The sequence below is a fragment of the Monodelphis domestica genome, chromosome 1 (assembly GCF_027887165.1).
Source record: "Monodelphis domestica isolate mMonDom1 chromosome 1, mMonDom1.pri, whole genome shotgun sequence".
Lineage (NCBI taxonomy): Eukaryota > Metazoa > Chordata > Mammalia > Didelphimorphia > Didelphidae > Monodelphis > Monodelphis domestica.
The window spans coordinates 397591624-397614019 of NC_077227.1; the positions used below are offsets into that span (position 1 = coordinate 397591624).

The 22396-nt window shown below is 41.1% G+C and overlaps 1 protein-coding gene across 3 annotated transcripts in view; it reads left to right on the forward strand.

Annotated features, from left to right (window-relative positions):
- Positions 1–11940: 11940 nt before the first annotated feature.
- MYBL2 (MYB proto-oncogene like 2) overlaps positions 11941–22396 on the forward strand; it is a 48675-nt gene continuing 38219 nt past the window's right edge. The window contains exons 1-6 of one of the 3 annotated variants that reach the window (XM_007474313.3): positions 11958–12166; positions 12987–13081; positions 15306–15402; positions 16518–16589; positions 18503–18595; positions 20299–20519. In XM_007474313.3, the coding sequence (XP_007474375.1) occupies positions 13062–13081; positions 15306–15402; positions 16518–16589; positions 18503–18595; positions 20299–20519 (503 nt within the window). In that variant the 5' untranslated portion in view covers positions 11958–12166; positions 12987–13061. Of the gene's footprint in view, positions 12167–12986; positions 13082–15305; positions 15403–16517; positions 16590–18502; positions 18596–20298; positions 20520–22396 lie in introns of all 3 variants that reach the window. The other 2 variants (XM_016428360.2, XM_007474312.3) reach the window with 2 other exon arrangements.

The window sequence follows — 22396 nt, forward strand, 5'->3', positions numbered from 1 at the left end:
TTAATTTTCACACAGAAGATTGACAAGAGCTGGACTGTTAGGGTTGTAACTTTAGGTCACATACCTAGAAAGCGTATAAACCCAGGCCCCCTGACTCCAGACCTGGTGCTCTATCCACTGTGCTACCTAGCTGTTCCCATTATCTATATTCTTTTGACTTTGTTCTTTGTTGTTCAGTTGTATCTGACTCTTCATGATCCCATTTAGAGTGATACTAGAATGACTTGCCATTTCCTTCTCCAGCTCATTTTACAAATGAGGAAACAGAGGTAAACAAGGTTAAATGACTTGTCCAGGGTCATATAGCTACTAAGTGTCTGAGGTCAGATTTAAACCCAGGAAGGTGAACCTTCTTGACTCCAGGCTCAGTGCTCTATCCAGTGGGCCACCTATAATTCTGTTCACTCTCATCATAAAATTCCTAAATAGATTTTAAGTGCTTACAAGGAAAGGAATATATTTTATGCTTTTAAAAAATATATATTCTTCATAGCACCAAATACATGGGAGAAGCTCAATAAATACTTTCTAAATGATTAAACAAATCAGTGAGAATCCTTAGATGAGAGAAAACAGATCAATGTTGAAACCATATGGGGAATCATTCAAGAAACACTCATTACATTATATACTTGTTCATGACCTTGACCTTTTTTCTTGGACCAAAGGTAGCATTTTGCTTTGTACTTTATTAATGCTCTTAAATATTATTGTGTATTACTATTAGCTTTGTGTGTGTTATGTACCTGCCAGCTTTTAAGCTCTTAAGGAATTAAATCACAGATATTTATTCATCCTGTTTTTACTTTTCTCTTTTTTTTGCAGAACTGTTACCTTACATAATGTCTTGATCTCTCATGTTTAATTCAGATAGTCCTTGACTTGTCCATGAAGTTGTTGGCTCTTTGTAGTTATAGACTATGCCTCATGGGTATACAGAAAATTAGTAATTAATATTTGTTGATTTGAAGGGGTTCTGAGGCCATTTTCAACATCCTGTGATCTCTGTTGCTTATCTATCCAAAGCATATTATGCTTTCGTATTTCTGCTACATGGTGATCTTTCTCTCTCTCTCTTGCTTTCTCATTTGTTTGTCTCTCTCTGTCTCTGTCTTTTAAACCCTTAACTTCAGTCTTGGAGTCAGCACTGTGTATTGGTTCCAAGGCAGAAAAGAGGTAAGGGCTAGAAAATGGGAGTCAAATGACTTGCCCAGGGTCATCCAGCAAGGAAGTGTCTGAGGCCACATTTGAACCCAGTATCTCCTGTCTGTAGGCTTGGCTCTCTAACCACTGAACCATATATCTTCCCTTGCTTTTTTCTCTTTTAAGACACATTTTCTAGTTCTGTGGTTTTGTTCCTGCTTTGGGCTTTGAAAAAAGAAAAATGCAGCACTATGATAGTTTGATAAATGTTGATAATTGTAATCAGATAATTTTTATGATGGAGTGATATGATATCAGATATATAGATTGTTGAAATATTGATATTTTGCATCTTTGACACATATACTTTAAATTATCCTCCTCCAGCACAATCATTGGTTACCTTGCCTCTCAGACTTCACAGAGCCCTTAATTTGCATAACTCTTTAATGTAATTCTCATGTACTTGATTTTATAGCCAGCTCTGTTGGCATTTCATTCCTTCACTAAAATTGTTAGCTCTATGGAGCAAATACTGTAACTTATCTAAATTTGGTATCAGCCTGGCATAATGTTTTGCATTAATTAGTGAGAAAACAAATGCTTATTGATATTTAAAAAAAGAATTAAATCACAAGCAATGCTCACATGTGTTATCTTTCAAAGGGCAATATATCCTTATTTCAGCTATGCTTCCATTGCTCCCAATGTGATTGGAATGCCTCTTGGGGACTGTATCCAGAATCTGGTTTTCAAGCCATCTAAGAAAATGGGTCTTATTATTTTATTTTTGATACACAGCGTAATAATTAAAATGGGGTTGACCGATATAAGAATTTTTTGAAGTGGTTGCCATTTATAAAAATTAACTCTTAAGTCACAAAACTGTTAGTACCTTAAGTAGTTTTATTACAGCACAATAGTGATAGTAAGAGAGGGAAATGTAGGAAGGAGGTAGAAAATGTTGCCTAGCTCAAAATACCCTAAGTCTGGGCCCAAGTGCCTCCGGACCAGGAATGCGAATGTGAATGTCACCAGCCCACAGAGTGTCTCCAGCCAGGAGTTTCAACAGCCAAAGACAGCTGCAAAGGGCAGTCTCTCATGCCAAGGAGGCAAGAGTCTCACCCCAGTAATCTCCAACTCAGAAAGCCGAATCTTCACCAGAATCCAAAATCCAAGTCAGGAAGCCAAAATCCAAAGCTGCAAAAGAACCTCACCAGAGCTCATGCCCATAAGGCAAAAGACCACACAAGACCCCCAGAGGCCCAGAGGCTCCCACTTATACACAGTTTTCTCTACCCATCAGCTCTCCTCCTCACATCTCAGGAAGCAATCACAGTCTCCCAATTTGCCTAGCACTGCCCAGGGAAGGGCTGTGCTTGTGGTCTTTTAGGGTATGAACTTCCTTTTCTAGTAAAAGGCTCTTACTAAGTGTTAAGGACTACTGTGAAGGGGGGGGGGGGGGACTCCAGGTTCTTGATTGATTAAGATAAAATAAACAAAAGGAGTTTAAATTCTCTTTCACAACAGTGTTTGATACTTGGCTCCTATGGACCTCTTTAATGGTACCCATTGAGCATATTTAACAATATTATAGATACAGAAATTTTTAACAAAAGTTTAAAAAAATGTTTTATGCAACAGCAGTTGTAGATTTAAATTACAGTGTGTTTCAATTATAATACAAATATTAGTGACTGTGGAATTAAATTTAAAAAATTCTATTTTAAAATAAAACCCTTAAATGTTTAGGGCTAAAGTAACCTATGACCCCCCTATATGTACAATAGCCCACATTTCAGAAGATGTATTAGATTTGGTGGCAGAAGATACATGTTCAAGTCCAGTTTCTACCACTTACTGTAGGATCATGGGCAGGTTTCTCTTCTCTAGGCCTCTGTTTCCCCTCCTGTAAAATGCTAGGTTTGAACTAGATAATCATTTCTGGGTCACAGACATGTTTAAGAAAAACATGTGTTTGTCATAACTTGGATCACTGCGCTGCTCAGCCAAAGGCCCCGCCATGATTTAACAGAGGCTCAGGATGAGGCCCCAAAGAGGGCTCCCTAGAGAGCTAGGGGAATGCTTTTCCTGCCCAGCTCTCTACATAATTTCATGGTTCCTAGGGTGGGGAGAAGACAGAGGCTCTCCAAAGGCCTGGTTTAGTGAAGGAAAGTAGGCCCAGCGTCCCTCCAGTCAAGGAGACCTGGAATAAGGGAAGGGAATGAGGTTAGGTTGAAGTAGTTGCAGGCAGCAGAAGGTCAGGGATATGGCTGGGTTCTTGGGAGGGTCTTGTCCATGCTGGAGACAAATACTACCATGCATTAGAATTCAGTGTTATCAGGATAAATTATTTAACAATATTGAATGTAATAACAATTATAGGCAACTACTTAAATTTGATGCAATAAAATCATCCTACATCTATAAATCCCCTTTGCCCATCACAAGAACTATAAGAGAAATATGAATATGACCATCCTTTATTTACTGATAGGGCAAATCAGGCTTCCCAAAGTGAGGGAAGGAACACTGTCCAGGTCATGAAGTTAGAAGAGACTAAACCTGTATTGATGAACTTATGGCACTTTGCCAGAGCATGCTGGAGTGGGCTGCCCCCCTCCCCCTCTCCCTGTGCCTGAGGACATTTCTCACATGACCCACCCCTCTGCCCAGCAATGGAAGAGGAGCATTTCCTCCTTCCCTTGTCTGGGATAAAGGGGGACAGGGAACTTACATGTAGCATCAGGGCTGTGTTTAGGCACTTGGTCTAAAACGTTCACTATCACTGGACTAAACTCTTTACCATTCTCCTTACCTCATTTTCTAGTAGATCTCTTCAGAAGTAAGCTGCCTCTCAAATCAAAATTGTGAAATTCAAAACTGGGGTATCCTTGGGATCCCCTAACATGAAACTTGGCATATGATAGATGTTTAGTAAGTGCTCTCATTGATGGATCTTAAAGATATGATATCCAGATTTTTTTTGTTGTTTTTCAGTCATGTTGACTCTTCTTGACCTCATTTGGAGTTTTCTTGGCAAAGGTACTAGAGTGGTTTGCCATTTCCTTGTCCAGCTCATTTGGCAGGTGAGGAAACAGAATTAAATTACTTATTCAGGGTCACAGAGCTAGTAAATGTATGAAGCTGACCTCTGAACTCAGGTTTCCCTGATTCCCAGACCAGTCTCTATCCACTGCCCGCCTAGCTGCTCTATCCAAAATCTATAAAGAATTAATAGGTAAGAATAACCATCCTTCCTCCATAGATAAGAAGTTAGAGCTTAAGAATATCAAAAGAAGAAATGCAAATCTTCAATTAACAAGTATTTATTAAAAGTCTATTTTATGACATACTAGGGATATAAACTTTAAAATGAAATAATTTATTCAAGGAGCTCACATTTTGCAATAATATAAAGGAATACTCCCTATTACTAATAATAAGAGAAATGCAAATTAAAACAACTCAGATTTTCCTCTCTATGTCCATTATATTGGCAAAGATGATAGATGAAAATGCTATATTCTTTTTTTTTTTTAAACCCTTCCATCTTGGAGTCAATACTGTGTATTGCCTTCAAGGTAGAAGAATGATAAGGGTGGTAAAGGGCAAGGCAATGGGCTTAAGTAACTTGCAAAAATGCTATATTCTTAAGGGATGTGGGGAAATAAATTCATTGTTGGTAGAATTGTGAATTGGTTTTTGGAAAATAAGTTGGAATAAAAATAATTTGGAATATTAGAAAAGTCACTAAAGGGAAATAAAATTATAGTAAGTATCCCAGACAAAAGCCTCATTTCTTAAATATATGGAGAACTGAGCCAAATTTATAAGAATACAAAACACTCTCCAACTGATAAATGGTCAAAGGATATGAATGGGCAGTTCTTAGATGAAGAAATTAAAACTACAGTCAAATAAGGAAATGCTCCAAATCACTTTTGATGAGAGAAATGTAAATTAAAACAACTCTGTGATACCACCTCATACCTATAAGAGAGGCCAATACAACCAAAAAGAAAAATGATAAATATTGGGAGGGATGTGGGGGAATGGTGACACTAAGGCGCTATTGGTAGAACTGTTGACTGATATAGGAAGCAATATGAAACCATGCCCAAAGGGCCATAAAACTATGCATACCTATTGACCCAGCAATATGACTGCTGGGTCTGTATCCCAAAGAGATCGGAGATCGAGGAAAAGAACCTATTTATAAGTAAAATATTCTTAGCAGCCCTTTTTTAGTGAGAAAATGAGGTATTCCCCATCAATTGGGAAATGGTTGAATAAGCTGTTGTAATGAAAAACTATTGTGTCATAAGAAATGATGAACAGGATGAATTCAGAAAAACCTGGATAACCTTATATAAAGTGAAATAAGAAGAACCAGGAGAATGTTGTATACAGTAACAGAAATATTGTATGATGTTTAACTGTGAAGGATTAAACTAGATTTAATCACCAACAGTGTAAACACCCTACTTAAAGTTGAGTATGGATATCTGACCATTTTTAGATTTAATCACCAAAAGTGTAAACATCCCACTTAATCATTTAGTGGGAAAGTCTGTGACCCACATGTACAATAGTGGGTGATGAATCAGAATCAAACCGACTGCCCCTGGGCAGTGCTCAAGCAAAGCCTCAACTGTGATTGGTAGACATAAAATTAGGGGAAGGCACAGGAAATGATGCAAAAGAAAGTGTCTTTAAAAGGATGTTACAACCTCCTGAGTGCAGTTCTACTTGGAGTTGAACTACCTGTGAGAGGGAGTTCTTCATTCTTTGGAGTGGAGACTGAAGAAGAATCTGCTGACTGGACCTGAGACCCTGTACTCAGTGAAACTGTCCTTGAATGTCTTCCTTTGTTCTGACATGTGGTGAGTGTAAATCTTGAAATCTCTCAGACTTGTGAATGTTAAAAATTTCCCCATTGGGGAATTCTTAATTGGAACAAATTCCCTATTGAGAAACATTCCCCATTTTGATGTGAGAACTCACCAGGATCAGAAATGGGAGGACCTCTACTCCAACCATACTTAAGACTGCTTTAGGGGAGAAAACTCCTTGCTATGGGAGGACCCCTACTCTACCTGTACTTAAGACTGCTTTAGGAGAGAAAACTCCTTGCTAAACAATGAAAGTACTTGGATCCATGCTTATAATAAGGCAAGGAGTTCTTTGAGCCAGGCCTGTTTTTAGAATTGATACAATGGGATGCTAGGTACCTAAAAGGGTCGGGCAAGTTTTCTCTTGATGAGATTAGTTGACTCGGCTGTGTTTTCTCTAGTTCAGACTTACTGAGGAGATTGGTCGACACAGCAGCATTTTTTCTGATTCAGACTTACTGAGGAGATTGGTCAACTTAGCAGGAATTTAGATGGGCAGTCCTTTGGAAAGCGTCTACAGTGATTGGTAGATGTAGGGACTTAGAGGAGGTGACATGGGAGAAAAACCCCTATTTAAGAAAAAGCAGAATCTCTTGAGGATATTCCTTTTGGAGGATCTCTGATGAGGATCGCTTGGGAAGAATCTCTTGAGAGAGGCTCTGGAGAAGGGAAGCTCTTGGAGGACAATCTCTAAGGAGGTCTCGCTAGAGCTCCTCTAAGGAGACTCTGTCCCTCTGGAGGCTCTGGAGAGAAGCCCTTTGGAACAGTCTCTGGCTGGAAGGCTCTCTGGTGAAGTCAGCTGAGATGGAGCTGGCCTGGTGTCACTAGAATCCTTGCTTAGGCAGACCTTGTGGTGAGTGTTAAAAGACTGACTGATCTCTCTCTCTTAAGACTCTGGTCTAGGCCATGTTGGCTTAAGGCCCTTCATACTTATTTCCTTTTCCTCTCTTTCTCTCATTTCTTTAATTCCACATTTGTATTAATTAAAATCTCTATAAAACCCAGTTGACTTGGGTATTTGAATAATTGGGAATATTTTCCTGGCGACCACCTTATATTTGATTTAAAAACCAAGACACTGTAGTGAAACATATTTTCTGTGGTCAAATTTACTCACCCTCTCTTATATCTATCACAATTCATATCTTCCACTATTTTAATCACTACAGTTTAAGACCTCAACCATTTTAAATCTCACATGAGTGAAAAAGCTGACTCCTTTCCTGGATTTTCGGAAGAGACTGTTCTCAGAAGAGACCTACCTCTTGAAAGAGACATCCCCAGGTCCTGGGCTTTGCTTAGGCCTCTCTGGTTAAGGACTAACTCTCCCTGCCCTGGTTGAATCAGGGGCTGGGAATAAATTACTTAGTGCTTAGGCTAAATATCTTACTCTATCCTCTCTCTGATTTTCCTACTTCATTCTTTCTATATTTTGTAAATAAAGTATAAATAAATCTTTTTGGAATTTCATAAAAATTCCTGGTGACCCTCTTCTTAAATAATCCAGTCCAACCTTTTTGTAAAAATAACCCCTTCTTTTTCCTCTTACAGAACTCTGATGCAGCAGTACCACTGCTGGGCTTTATACATAGCCCAAAAGGTCAAAGACAGAGGCAAGGGCCCTACATGTACAAAAATATTGGTAGGAACTCTTTGTGTTGGAGCAAAGATCCAGGAACAAAGTGGTCTTCTCTTATCAGCTGGGGAATTAGTTGAACAAACTGCAAAACGTGAATGCAGTGGAATATTGCTGGGTTAGAAGAAATGGTGAATGTGACAAATTTAAAGAAATTTATAGGAACTGATAGAGAGTAAACACCTCTACGACAACCATGAAACTAAAACAACGGTGAATTGTGATCAGTGCTGTGACTAGTGCTAACTTCTGAGGACTTGGGAAGCTCCAGTCTCTTAGCTAAGAGATGGTAGACTATAGAGGAAGCTGTGCAGTGAGACATGGCCAATGATTTTGTTTTGCTTTGTGGTGCTATTATAAGGGTAGTAATACTATTAAGAGGAGGAGTCACTGGGCACTGATAGTTACATAAAATATTTTAAAAGCACCAATAAGGGGCAGACAGGTGACTCTGGATAGAGAGTCAGGCTTGGAGACAGGAGGTTCTAGGTTCAAATATGACCTCAGATACTTCCTAGCTGTGTGTCACCTAACCCCCATTGCCTAACCCTTACTACTCTTCTGCCTTGGGACCAATATTAAGTATCAATTCTAAGACAGAAGGAAAGGGTTTAGGGAGAAAAAAAATTGCCAAGAAGCCTTTTTTAAAAGTTATGTGGATATTACCTACATCCAGAGAAAGAACTGTGAGAGCAGAAACACAGAAGAACAACATATGATTGATCATGTGGTTCAATGGGGATATGATTGGGGTTTTGATGTCAAAAGATCACTCTACTGCAAATATGAATAACATGGAAATTGGTTTTGAACAATGATACATGTATAATCCAGTGGAACTGCTTGTCAGCTTCGGGAAGGGGGAGGGAAGAAGGGTGGGGAAAATCATAAATCATGTAACCATGGAAAAAGGAAATTCTAAATAAATAATTAAATAAAAAATATGTCGATGAAACCAGCTAGCCTAATTTTTCAATGATAATTCTCTAAATATATCTTTTACACTAATTTGTGTAATCGGTAATGTATTAGAACCTATTTATTCTACATACCAATTATCTCTATTGTCCTTTGAGTATTCCATAGTTTGTCTGGGTCTGTCTCCCAAAGAAATCAGAGATAGAAGGGGGCAGCTGGGTGACTCAGTGGATTAAGAGTCAGGACTAGAGACAGGAGGTTCTGGGTTCAGATTTGACCTTAGACACCCCTAGCTGGGTGACCCTGGGCAAGTCACAATTCCCATTGCCTAGCCCTTACCACTGATCTGCCTTAGAACCAAAACAGAGGGTAAGGGTTTAAAAAGAGAGAAAGAAATCAAAGATAGAGGAAAGGACCTATTTATACAAAAATATTTTTAAATATTAAAAAATTTTTCACAAAAAAGTGAGAAAAGATCCTTGCCTTCATGGAGTACGTAGTGCTTAGGACAACAAGACATATACAAAAATGTAAAGGGAACCCCTTCCTCCCAAGATCATGAACTTTCTGCTTATCTGAGCCAGCCTATTAACAACCTGGAACTAGGGGTCATTTGATTGGTTCCTGAGATGTGGCAGACCATCACAGAGGGAAAGGATGTGATGTGGAGAAGGAGGTCTATAAAAATGAAACTGTAGAGGAGGCTGGGGCTTTTCTCTGGAGATTTTTGGCTGGAAATTTGTCCGCAATTCAACATTGGTGGCTGGGGCAGAAGACACTCTTGTGGGCTGGTAAAAATTAGGGTGTCAGGCTAGGAAATATTTTTTCTATTTCCTTCCCTCCGTGTTTCTTATATATTAAAATTAAATTGTTAAAAGCTACTATCATTCTCGTGACTTAAGGGTTAATTATTTTTTGTATATAAACGGTGACTACAATAATCTTTTTTAACTAATATTATATTTCCAAACACATTTCTAAATATTACATTTGATATAATTGATTTTTCAATATTACAAAAGTAACTTGACAAATAGATGGCACAGCAGATAGATGGCCAGACCTTAAGTCAGGAAGTTCAACTCTGGCCTCAGACACTAGTGGTGTAACTCTGGGCAAGGCATTTAATTTTGTTTGCCTCAGTTTCCTCATCTGTAAAATGAACTGGAGAAGGAAATAGCAAACCACTCCAGGATCTTTACACAAGAAACCCAAATGGGGTCACAAAAAGTTGGCTACAACTGCAATGACTGATCATTAACAACAAATAACTGTAATACAAACTATGTGTTAAGTGACTAAAGGAAGGTAACAGCACATTTCCTTAGCTGTGTAATCCTAGACAAATCATTTAAATTCTTTAGGTCCAAATTTCCTCATCTGTAAAATGGTGATTAAAAAGACTTGAACTACCTACCTTATGGGTTTCCTGTGAAGAAAGTGCATTGTAAATTGTGTGTGGGGGGAAAGGGGTGGTGATGGATAAATCTTGCTATCTTTATGTCAAGGGAAAATTTAATTTCCTAAAGAAAGTGAGGGATATCTTTCAAGTTAATGACTGAGTTAGTCTCAGAACCCAGGTCTTAAGCCTCTCAGCCTTAATTTTAAGCCTCTCTTTCCTTAATACTCCAGTGTGGAAAGACAACACAGAATAGCTCAGAAAAATTTTAAATTGAATATTGACCCTAGAGAGGAAATGGAAGTCTGCAACGTTTCATATGTGGTCAAAGTTGATGTCATCATTGGTTTTGCTTAACTTTTTTCTTCTTTATTACAAGAAAAATATTATAAGGTGGTTGGAGAGAGGGGCATAGCTAGAAAATTGTGTTTAATATTTTTGATGGATCTGTGATCTTCTGCACCAGTGTAGATGTTAACCCATGCCTGCCTCCTCATTTTGTGTTGTTCCTGTCTGTGCTCTTCCATGGGTCTTTCATTGAGTACTAGTTTGCCCAAAACAATGGAGGCTTTCCTTGAAATTATTTAATATTTTAAGGATATCAGACATTTGTTATTCTTTGCTCTCACTGTTTGATTTCAATTAATAAATTATTAAATATCTACTAGCTGCAAGACATCTGCCAGGTGTTGTGAATACAAGACAAAAATGTAAATTCATGAATTCAAGGAGCTTATGTTCTATTGGGGGCATTCAATATGTATTCAGATAAATATAAAATATATACACAGAAGACAAAGTAATTTCTGGAGTGGGAGTGGAGATCTGGGAAATAGGAATGATCTGATCTAATGTAGGAATTAATTAGCATATGAAGTGAGTTTTGAGGGGAGCTAGAGATTTCAACAAGCAGAAAAAAGGTGGTAGAGAATTCCAGGCAAGGGATATAGACTGTGCAAAGGCATGGAGAAGGGAGATGGAGTATCATGTATAAGGACTAGCAAGTGGACCAGTTTGACTGGAATACAGGCAGTGGAATATGAAATCAGACTAGAAAGTTAGGCTGGAGCTAAATGATACAAGACTTTAAGACCAAGCAGAGGAGTTCCTATTTTATCCTAGAGGTAACAGGGAATCATTGAAGCTTCTTGAGCAGATATCAGTTTGGTAGAGAGAATGAATTGGAGAAGGGAGAGAGTAAAAAAGAAAAGGATGTCAATTAGGAGAATATGAGGTGATGAGAGTCTGAATCTGTGAGAGAGAGGAGGAATCCAGGAGCCTAGGCAAATAATTAGATGAAGGGGTGGTGGTGGAGGGGAGTGAAGGGACATGGTAACCAGAAGGTGGAAGGTGAGGTCTTCAGTAAACTAATTGAATGACTTTGTCCAATTTTGTGCTAAAGTTTTGTTGATATTTTGTGTTTCGACTTTACTGCCAAGCTTCCCTGTCCCCTCCCCAAGCAGTATTCTCTTTAGAAAAAGAATAAGAAAGAAAATGATTCAGCAAAACCAACTAACACATAAAAACACACTGACAGTATATTCAACATTCCACACTCACATTCCTCTTCTTCTGTAAAAAAAGAGAGGGAAAAGCATTTTCAAATTTTTTTGGTTAAAAAAAATCCAATTGTTGAATTCATCCAACTTAACTTCCCCAGAGTCCTTCTTATGGCAGCATTAAAACCAAGAGAAATAACCAATCCCTTAATTTTCTTAATACTTTACTAGCTTAAAAAAAGTTTGCAGTAGACTCTGGGCCTCAGTTTCCTTATCTGCAAGATAAGGGGGTTGGAGAAGATCATATTTAAGGTACCCCAGACCCTTTGAGTTGATGATCTAATTTTCTATTTGAATTGAAGTCATCTATCGACTACTCAGTCAATGCAAGGAAAAAAACTACATTTCCCAAAACCCCTTGCAACAGAGGCTTCAGCTCAGCCCAGTTAAAAAGCCATATCTGAGCATTTAACTTGGCAAGCTTTTGGTTATTTCTGGGTCCAGCGGAGCCCCGTTCCCGGTCCTGCCATGGGCTTTAAAGGAGAGTCATTTTCAAAGCGGAGGGCACCGGGACACGTGTGGCTCTGGCCCCTGACTGCCTTGACCGAGCTCTCCGCTGCCCCAGGGAACTCGGGAGAGAGGGGAGAGCCGAGGGTCTTCTCCTGTAACCTGTAAGGTGGGGCTCGGTGGGGAGGTGCTCATGGGTGGACGGATGGATGGATGGGCCGGCGGCTGACGGCAGGGGATGGCGGGGGCTTTGCAAAATTTCTTGCAGTTTACCCGCGCGCGCCTCTTTTTCCCTTCCTCCGCCTCCTGCCCGCCCGCCAGCCAGCCACCCAGCACTCTGCCTCTGGCTTCCCGGGCGTCCGCCTCGCGCACGCTCGCGCGCCAGTCCTGGGGAGGGAGGGAACGAGGGAGGCGGCCGTCCAGAGTTGGCGCGAGATAGGAAAGTCCTCCAGTGTCTGCAGCGGCGACGGCGTGTCCTGCTCTTTCTCGCAGGCCGCCAGAGCAGCTCTCGCGCCCGGCAGACTTGAAGGAAGGGGTGCCCCGGGCCCCCGATCTTCTCGCCCCTCCTCCCTCTTCTCTCGCTGCCAATTGCATTCTCTAGCTGGGGGCTTCCAGCGGCTGTAGCCGGCGAGCTCCGGGGTAGGGTAGGGCTCGGCTCGGCGGGCAGCTGCGCTCCCCTTCCCCCTCTTTCCTTCTTTCTAATTTCCTCCCTTTCGATCCTTTTCTTACCCACTTCACCTCTTGCCTCTGTCCCCTTTGGCCCCTTCTCCAGCCCCTCATTTCCACTTATTTCATTCTTTCCTCCTTTCCCCCATTTCCCCTTCTTTCTCGTCTCCCCATTTCCCTTTCTTTTCCCTCCTCTCTTCACTCTTATATCCTCTTTCCCTCCTTTTTTAACCTAAATTTTCTCCTCTTTTCCTCTTCCCTTTCTCCCCCCGTCTTTCCCTCCGTTTTCTCTTTTCTCATCTTCTTTCCTCCCTTCTTTGCAGTCCTGCACCCCCACTTCCTACCCCTCCCCCCGGCCGCCTTTATGACCCCCTGGCCCCAGGGGCAGCAGCGAGGGGATGGCTCGTCGTACTCGCGGGTAAGTTGTAAGACCTTAAGGGGACTCCCTACCTTTTTGGTCTCCTTTATTTATTCCAGGAAACACTCCATTTCTCAGCCCCCTGATGGGTGAGAGATGTAGTCCTGCCGCTCTCCCCCATCTGCTTGCCCTAGAGGAGACTTTCCGGGAGAACGCGGGGTTAAAAACCAGAGCCCATTTTCTCCCTCCTCCCCCACCCCCATCCAGGTAGTTGTCTGGCTGATTTGGTTAATGGGTCAACTTTTCCGCTTTGGGTGAGACTAGGAGGGCTGGGAGTTCCCCAGGCGCTGCCATTCTGGCTCCTCTCGGGGTTCCACACAGGTCCATTGAAACCTAGTGCTTTCCCTTGACCGGGTCCGACCTCTAGACTGATTGGGGCATTGTCAGGACTCTTGGGCTGGTGGTTTGGCATTCTGCCTCTTGGATAAAGATTATAACCCCGCAAATGGGTGATAATGGGGAGTTACCAGAAGGGGGGGCTTTGGGATCTTGCGTGAGTTGTGGAGGTGGGGGAAACCTTAGACCCAAAGCTCCCTGAGGGCCGGGACTGATCTCATTTACCTAACTCACACCTCACCCTACCCTCTAGGAGCTTGCCAATAAAAGTTGTGTTGAAGTAGTTGTGTTGTAGTAGAACAGGAGGGAACTTCTGGAATTGTCCAAAATCTGGGGATAGTGACCTTAATGTCATGATTCTCTTTTGGCAGTCTATTGAAACCTATGGATCCCTTCTTAGGCATAAAAATGCATGAAATAAATAAGATTACAAAAGGAACCAATTATATTGAAATATAGTTATCAAAATAGTTTTTAAAAATTCATGCACATTGATCTAGGATTTTTGCAAATGAAAAGTTTGAGGTTTGGAGAGGAGCTTATCTAAGGTCAGAGAGTATTGAATATTCAGCCTAAAATTGTGAGCATAGACATCTTCCATAAATATTTATTTGGTTAATGTGAGGGTCAAGTGTGGAGGAAATGAGTTTCTATAAATTGAGACTCATGAAGAACCTTAAATCCACCCACTTCCCAATGGAAGTAGTGAAGAGGGATTTTATATTTCTGACATACTTCTGGATTATACCAGACTGCACAATATAGTTTGGAGGTTCTTTGTGGGAAGTTTTGATGACCTGACTTTCATCTTTTTGGTAAATATGGAGGGTATATACATATATACCCCAAAGAAGATCACCTGCCTCTTCTAGGTGGAGGAGGCAAGAATTTGAGAATAAGACAACATTGTGCTCCTCTGGTTTTCTTGCCCCTGAAATATAAAGCTGGTATTATTTATGATATCAGAACACAAATTTATTAAATGTCTATGTGGCCATCCTGCTGTTTTAAAATTTTTTTCTATTTTTTATTTTGCCTGGGAGCAGGCAGAGAAGTACATAAGGCCATTTTCTGTTTACAGACATCCCCATTTGGAGTAAATTGTTGCTTACCTACAAATGGCCCCTCTCTGTTAAGGCTTCTTTTGCCTGGGGTCATGGTAAGGAGCATGGGAGCATTTATTCTGTCAGGTGCTTTGATTATTTTCTCTTGTAGCTAGAGGTCCTGCTGAGTGGTAGTGGAAAAGGGTAGTGTTGCTATTATTCCAAAATCTGAATGGAACTAGATGCATTTTTTTTTCTGATAGAAACAATGTTATATAAGTTGTTAATTTCTATTTCAGCTACATTATAGGTGGAATTGGCTTTTCTGGGTGCATAGCCACCTTTTAAAACATTGTTTCTGAAAGAGAACATTTGGAACACAATCTGTTCTTGAGCTGGGTTTGACCTTTTTTGGACATTTAGAGTTTGGTTCTAGGAAATTATTCTGAAAGATATGGCTCAAGGGGGTTTTAATCTTTCTGTCATAGATCTTTTTGGCCAGTCTGGGAAACCTTCTCAGAAGTGTGTTTTTGATGCAGAAAATGAAATACATAGGGTAAAGGAAACTCAGATTGAAATAGTTATCAAAAATGTTTTAAAGTCACAGACCCCAACTTAAGAACCCCTGATCCAGGGAAAAGAGGAGGAATTTCCATCAATTGGGCACATCTTCCCAAGAATCTTAAAACTTGAAATCATTCTTCAGAATCCATTTGGAAAATGTTATGGGATAGTAAATAAATTCCTTATGACTGATTCTATGTTAGATATTATAATGTGGGGGAAGCTGTGTTTTGTGTTAAATGAAATCTTAACCTTTTAAATGGTCCATTTGGCATTTTTAGCATCGAAGATCAAGATGAATTGCACTGTCAGGATACAGATTCAGATGTGCAGGAACAGAGGGAAAATAAATGCAAAGTCAAGTGGACTCATCAAGAGGTATGTGTTAGAGGATGATAGAGTAAGATGGAAATAAGGCTGACCTGCGAACCAAACTGCAACCCTCATGCCACGCATGTGAGCCCTGCACCTTACTCCAAATGAAGGGAGGAAGTGTTCCCATTGGGCTGCTGGGCAGAGGGTCGGGTGTTGGGGAAAATGTCCTCACCTGTGGTGGAGAGGGGGAGGGGAGAAGGCCCCTCCTGCACGTGAATCATAGGTTTGCCAACATGGATCTAGACGACAACACCTTTTCATACACTAAGTTAGTGTAGATAATCCCTAAAAGAAATCCCTAAAAGTGTAGAAATCCCTAAAAGAAAAAATACTGAGAAAAATAACTTGAGTGTTATTGTTGTTGAACCATATGTCTGATTTATTTGCTTCATGTTAAGATTCTCCTTTAGTGATGACCTTTCCACAAATAACCTGTGAGAAAGGTTTCATCCAGTTTTCTAGCATGGCACATGGAGGATTGATGATTCTCACCCTCATAGAGTATTGATTGGCCCCTGGCTAGATCTAGGAAGTCTGGTGGGTCAGATGACATTGGATTTCATCACTGTGGACTGTTGGATCAAGGGCTTATATGGACTTTGCCCATCCTGAGCAGAACATTCAAGTTGTACTTTGTCAACCTGCATACAAGCCTTTATTAAGCTTTTGCTACTTGTAAGGTGGTGCTTTCTTGGGTGTAGGGAGATATAGAGAAAAAGCAAATATCTCCTGCTTTCAAGCTGCTTACATTCAGTTCTGGGAAGGGAGGTGGATGTTACCTGAACATTAATATAAATTATTATCAAATAAAACCAGTCATTTCAAGAGTGATAAAATGCTAATAATCCTGAGTAAGGGATTTGAGAAGGATGCTCATTTAGGAGGTGGTCCAGATGAGAGGGAGTGCATTTCAGGTATGTTGGAGGACCACTTCCTCAAGGGATATGAAGCCTGAGGAAGATGGAATGGGAGTAGGGAACATCTAGCAAGGGAATGTGATTGAAACAGAACTTGTAGGGAAAAGGGAGTTGAAATCCATCTTTGGGGAAGTGTTTCTTTTGGAAATGAACCATCTTTTAAACATGTGTGAGCTGATGCTTTTATTTGGTCATTTGCAGGATGAGCAGCTGAAGGCACTCGTGAGGCAGTATGGGCAACAGGACTGGAAGTTTCTTGCAAGCCACTTTCCTGTAAGCATGGAGTCTTCTGGGAGCTCTTGGGAGTTCTGTTTCTGAGGAAGGAATTGGGTGGTCGATTTCCAAAGAGCCATAGGGTATATAGTGCTCTATATATACAGTTGTGGTTTTTTTCCCCCCTCAGAGAAAGAAAATCCTAGATTGTCAGATGGAAGGAACCCTGAGGATCATGAAGTCAGTCCCCTCATTTTATAGAATGGGAAACTTATTTAGGGAGGTGGAAAGCAGGATTTGAAGCCAGGTCTTTTGAGTAAATCTAATGCTCCATCCATTATATCATGTGAAGATAAAATGAAAATAACTATAAAATACATAGCACAATGTTTGGCACAGTGTATGTGTTACAGTAGTCTTGCTACTATATCACGGTTAACTTATTGTGGCTCCCCTGTATCTCTCTCTTTTTTTTAAAGAAATAGATCTAATTCTGTTTCATAGAGTTTTTGCTATATTTTGGGATTTTGTGGATGAATACCATACCATAAACAATGGAAATGCAGTGGAGCTACTACTGCTTTTACAAGTTTGCCAACAGGAGATTGTATATGGCAAACTATTGGCTGAAAGGCAACCAACCATAGTGCTGTGTTTTGTATCCTGGGATTGCTGGAGTCTCTGGGAGGAACTCCTGTGATAGGTGAAGGATCACTGTATATAAGGGCTAGCTATTATTTTTATCATCATTAATATTGCTGTTATTTTGCAAATTCGGACGAGATGGTATGATGGATAGAAAATCTGATCTAGAGTCAGCAAGACCTGAGTTAAATCCTGCCTCTGACTCTTACTAGCTGTGAGACCCTGGGCAAATTACTCATCCTCTGCCTCAATTTCCTTATCTGTGAAATGGGGATAATGATAATAATAGCTATCACCCAGGATTGTTATCAGGCTTAAATGAGAGAATAATTGTAGAGTCCTTAATGTTGTGCCTGGTACATAATAAACATTACATAAGCATTAATTATGTTCAGATATATGTTACCAGGCTAGCAAAAATCTGGAAGCATTGGGGATGTTTCCCTTGAAGAAAAAGACAATCTAGGAGAACAGCCTGTCTTGAGTTACCTGAAGGTGTATCCTGTGGAAGAGGGGTCACACTTGGTTTTGTGGCACTTAAAGGGACCCAGAGGCAGTTCTTGAACAGGGCAGGGACCTAGTGAGATGTGCTTTGGGAATGTGTCTTTTTTTGGTGGAGGATGGATGGGCCAGGGAAGAGCTTGGGAGCAGGGAGTCTAATCAGGGAGATGCCACAGTGGTGCAGGTCAGTGGGGGTTCAAGAGATGCCACTTGACAACTGGCTGCCCATGGGGAGGGGAGAAGAGGAAGGGGGAGGAGCCAAGTATGATGGAGGCTGGAACTTTACACTCTTTTCCAGTGTGGGGGGAGGGGTTCGCACCCATTTATCTTCCTCTTACCTGATCATCTGGAGGTCCTTTGAAAGACCCCCCCTTTTTATCTAATTAATTAATTTAGGATATTTACCCATGGTTACACAATTTTCTGAAAGACATTTCAAGATGGTTGTTGTTGGGGTAGAGGAAAGAATGGAATCTACGCATTCCCCAGTGAGATTGACCTGGTGACCTTGCTGCTGTGAATATCAAGGTCCTCATTTGTATCTTCAGTGACTGAGCAGCCTCCTTTGGTGCTTGTTCTGCTACTTACATGTTCTTTGGCAGTGTGGAAGGTGCAGAAAGGCAGATTGAGGCTCCGTGGAAGTGAATTTTTTTCTGAGCAGTAATTGTCTGGAGATCTAATGGGATGCTGAAAAAGGGATGGGGAGCAGCTTATCTCTCTGAAGAGGCGTCTGACCACTTTGTTGGGGTGTCCTAGAGAGGGTGGATCAGATGAGTTTCCACCTGACACTTGTCTTCTCACTGGTGGCTCTGAATTCACTTTCCTAGAATCGGAGTGATCAGCAGTGCCAGTACCGGTGGCTGAGGGTTTTGAATCCAGACCTTGTCAAGGGACCATGGACAAAAGAAGAAGACCAGAAGGTAAGGTTCTCTGTGTAGCCTGGTCTCCAGGAGGTTGTCTTTCATATAGGGAGAAGGGCCCAGGGCTTAGAGACAGGAGATAAAGGCTTAACTCCTGGCACTGACACTTAATGTGATCACCTTGGGCCAGTCATCTTTCCCTTCTCTAAAGCTCCTTCTAGGCTTTTCTAAAAAGTGAGTATGGATACTTGGGTTACCTTCTGGGTTGTCTTGAGGAAAAGTAATTTTTTAATCCTCTAATCAGTTGAGAAAAGTGAGTTAATCATATTCAACAAACCTTAGTAAAGTGCTTTGGGTGGGCAAAGCCAGGGAAAATTGAGACTTATTCAGTCTGTCAGCAGACATTTATTCTAACTTCAGCTCTGGGAATACAAGAGGCAAAAACAGTGTTTGCCCTCCAGGAACTCATGTTTTTTTTTTTCTTTTTAAACCCTCACCTTCCATCTTGGAATTAATACTGTGTATTGGTTCCAAGGCAGAAGAGTGGTAAGGGCTAGGCAATGGGGATTAAGTGACTTATCAGAGTCACACAGCTGGGAAATGTCCAAGACCAGATTTGAACCCAGGACCTCCCATCTATAGGTCTGGCTTTCAATCCACTGAGCTACCCATTTGCCCCTCTAGGAACTCATGTTTTGATAGGAAAGATCACAAGCAAACAATTTTGTACATATGAGATACATTCCGAATGGTATTGTTTAGCCATTTCAGACTGAATCTGCCTGCATCTCTGTGACCCCATTTGGGATTTTCTGGTCACAGATACCGGAATGGTTTACCGTTTCCTTCTTCAGCTCATTTTACAGATGAGGAAATTGTGGCAAATAGGGTTATGCGATTTGCCCAGAGTCACACAGCTAGGAAGTGTGTGAGGCAGGATTTGAGCTGAGGAAGATGAGGTTTCCTGACTCAGACCTGGTGCTCTGTCCACTGTGCCACCTGGCTGCTTCATGCACAGTGTAGGTGGAAAGTCATCAGAAGGAAGGCATGAGCAGAACGAGGCAGTGGGGAGGACTGAGGAAGGCAGGAGGTAGGATCGAAACTTAAGATTTCAGGGAGGCCAGGAGGTAGAGATATGAGGAAGAGGGAAAGTGAGGCTGATTTCGCTTTTTCTTTTTCCTAAGAATCAATTCTGTATACTGGTTCCAAGGCAGAAGAGCAGTAGGGACTAGGCAATGGGGGTGAAGTGACTTGCCCAGGGTCACACAGCTGGGAAGTCTCTGAGGCCACATTTGAACCCAGAACCTCCCATCTCCAGGCCTGGCTCTCTATCCACTAAACTACCTAGCTGCCCTGTGAACTTGTTTTTGGAGAATAGCTTTGTAGTCCTATGTATTCTATTTTATGCATTTAAAAACATCCTTCTAAGAAAATGACCCTAGTCTTCCCTACATTGCCGAACAGGCCCATGAGCTCCAAAAAGCTAAAAACTCATCTACTCGGACAAATTTGAAAGGTCTACAATCTGCACTGATGGAAGGAGCACCCACACTGATGAAATGAGGGCTTCTTGTACTGAAATCAAAGCATGATTTTGAGTCCTCCATATTTACTCTTTGCCTGTTGTATCTTCAGTCATAATGTATGTCATCTTCCTTAAGGCAAAGACTAGTTTTCATTTTTATTTTTCATTGTCTCCAGCAGTGGGCACGTAATAAAATGCTTATTCGTTGTTTTCTGGTTATTTCTCCCATTCCCAAAAGGTCATTGAACTGGTTAAGAAATATGGCACCAAACAATGGACGTTGATTGCCAAGCATCTGAAAGGGCGCCTGGGGAAGCAGTGCAGAGAGCGCTGGCACAATCACCTGAACCCGGAGGTGAAGAAGTCGTGCTGGACAGAGGAGGAGGACCGAATCATCTGCGAGGCTCATAAGGTCCTGGGCAACCGCTGGGCTGAGATTGCCAAACTCCTCCCAGGAAGGTACGGCATGGCGGTGGTGCGCTTAGCCTCTCCAAAACCGCACGCCAGTCTTCATTCGTTCCCTAGCAGTCGGGAGAAGGTAGGAGAGGGGTGCGTGTTGTCGGAGGAGCCTGGCTTGGAGATGGCCGCTGTCAGAAGGTTGTGGCATGCAAAAACTTAGAATCCAGAGCCCCTTCTGATAGTCTTGGCTTGGCCAGTCTCCGTATAATCTGCAGGAAGTGCTTCCCTTTTCTGGGCCTTTGTTTCCTCCTCTCTAAAATTGAGAGCTGGGGCTAACTTAATTTTTGAAGGTCCCTTCCAAGCCTTCTCTGATTTTGTGGTCTTCTCTAAGGGTGAAGGCTAAGGGACTGGGGAAGGGGAGGTTTCTCCACATAGGCAAGTGCCTGCAAAAATCAACTGATTTAAGTATCTCTCATGCCTTTTGCTCTTTTGTCATATGGCCATGCTATTTTCTGCAGATCATATGTGATGCCTATTTCTGGTGCCTCTGACCATTAGGGAACAGGGAAACCACATTTTAAGGGTCAAGCTATAGTTTGAAAACTTAAAAAAAAAAATAACTTGCTTTCTGTTTTCATAACAACTTTTAAGACAGAAGGGCAAGGGCTAGGCAAATGGAGTTAAGTGAGTTGCCCAGGATCACACACTGAGGAAGAGTTTGAGGCCAGATTTAAACCCAGGTCCTCTTGATTCCAGGTCTAGTGCTTTATTTGCTATGCCACCTAACTGCCCCTTGTAAAGGTTTTTTAGGGGGGAAATACTCTTTGCTGGTGCATAGCACAGAAAATGGCCAGGAGGCAGAAGTAGACTTCCAAAGAACTTTGGAAAGAGGGAAAAGAGTCAACCACAGCATTAATTATGAGCTAGTGGAAAGAATTGTTGACTTTCTAGCTAAGTTGGCCACTACCCTCCCCCCTCCCCCCCCCCCCCCATTGCTTAGCCTTTACTGCTTTTAAGTTCAATATATAATACTGATTCTATGATAAAAGATAAGAGTTTAAGTAAATAACTTACTAAGTAATTGTGGACAAATTTCTTAATCTTTGGCTTTTAATTTCTTTCTCTCTAAAATAGGGATGGAAATTATATATATATATTTCACAAGGTGATTTTTAGAAAAATAAAACTTTTTTTAATCCCTTACCTTCCATATTAGAATAAGGCAGAAGAGTGTGGGTTCAGTGACTTGCCCAGGGTCATATAGATAGGAAGTGTCTGAGGCCAGAATTGAACTCAGGGCCTCCTGTCTCTATCTAGGCCTGGCTCTCAATCCGCTGAGCCACGTAGCTGCCCCCTAGAAAAATAAAAACTTTATGATCATCTGTTTTTATGACTTTCCTGGTATCCTACCTCTTCATCTTCCCTTATGACAGACTATTTAAAAAAAGGAATAAGGGGAAAACATCCAGCAAAACCAATTAATACATTGAAAAAATCTGACAGACCATGAACCATATTTTACATCTGTGGGAGGATTACTCCTCTTGCCCACAAAAGATTGTCAGGAGTGATAGAAGTGTCTCATACCTCCTTTTTATGGGCCATACTTTTTCTTTTGAATTTTGTAGCATGAATTTTTTATTTATTTATTTTTTGGTGGCTATCATTCTTTCTGTTTATATTGTATTGTCACTGTGTATATTGTTTTCCTGGTTTTGCTTGCCTCAGTTTGCATTAATTCACACCAGTCTTCTCATATTTCCTCTGTATTTATCATACTCATTTCTTAAAGCCCAATACAGCAGGGACAACTAAGTGGCCACTTACTCCTTTTTGCTTAGCTTTGCTACTCTTAAGTCCAATATGTAATATTGGTTCTAAGATGCAAGGTAAGGGTTTAAATAAATAAATGAATATATTTGGTGGGGTAGCTAGGT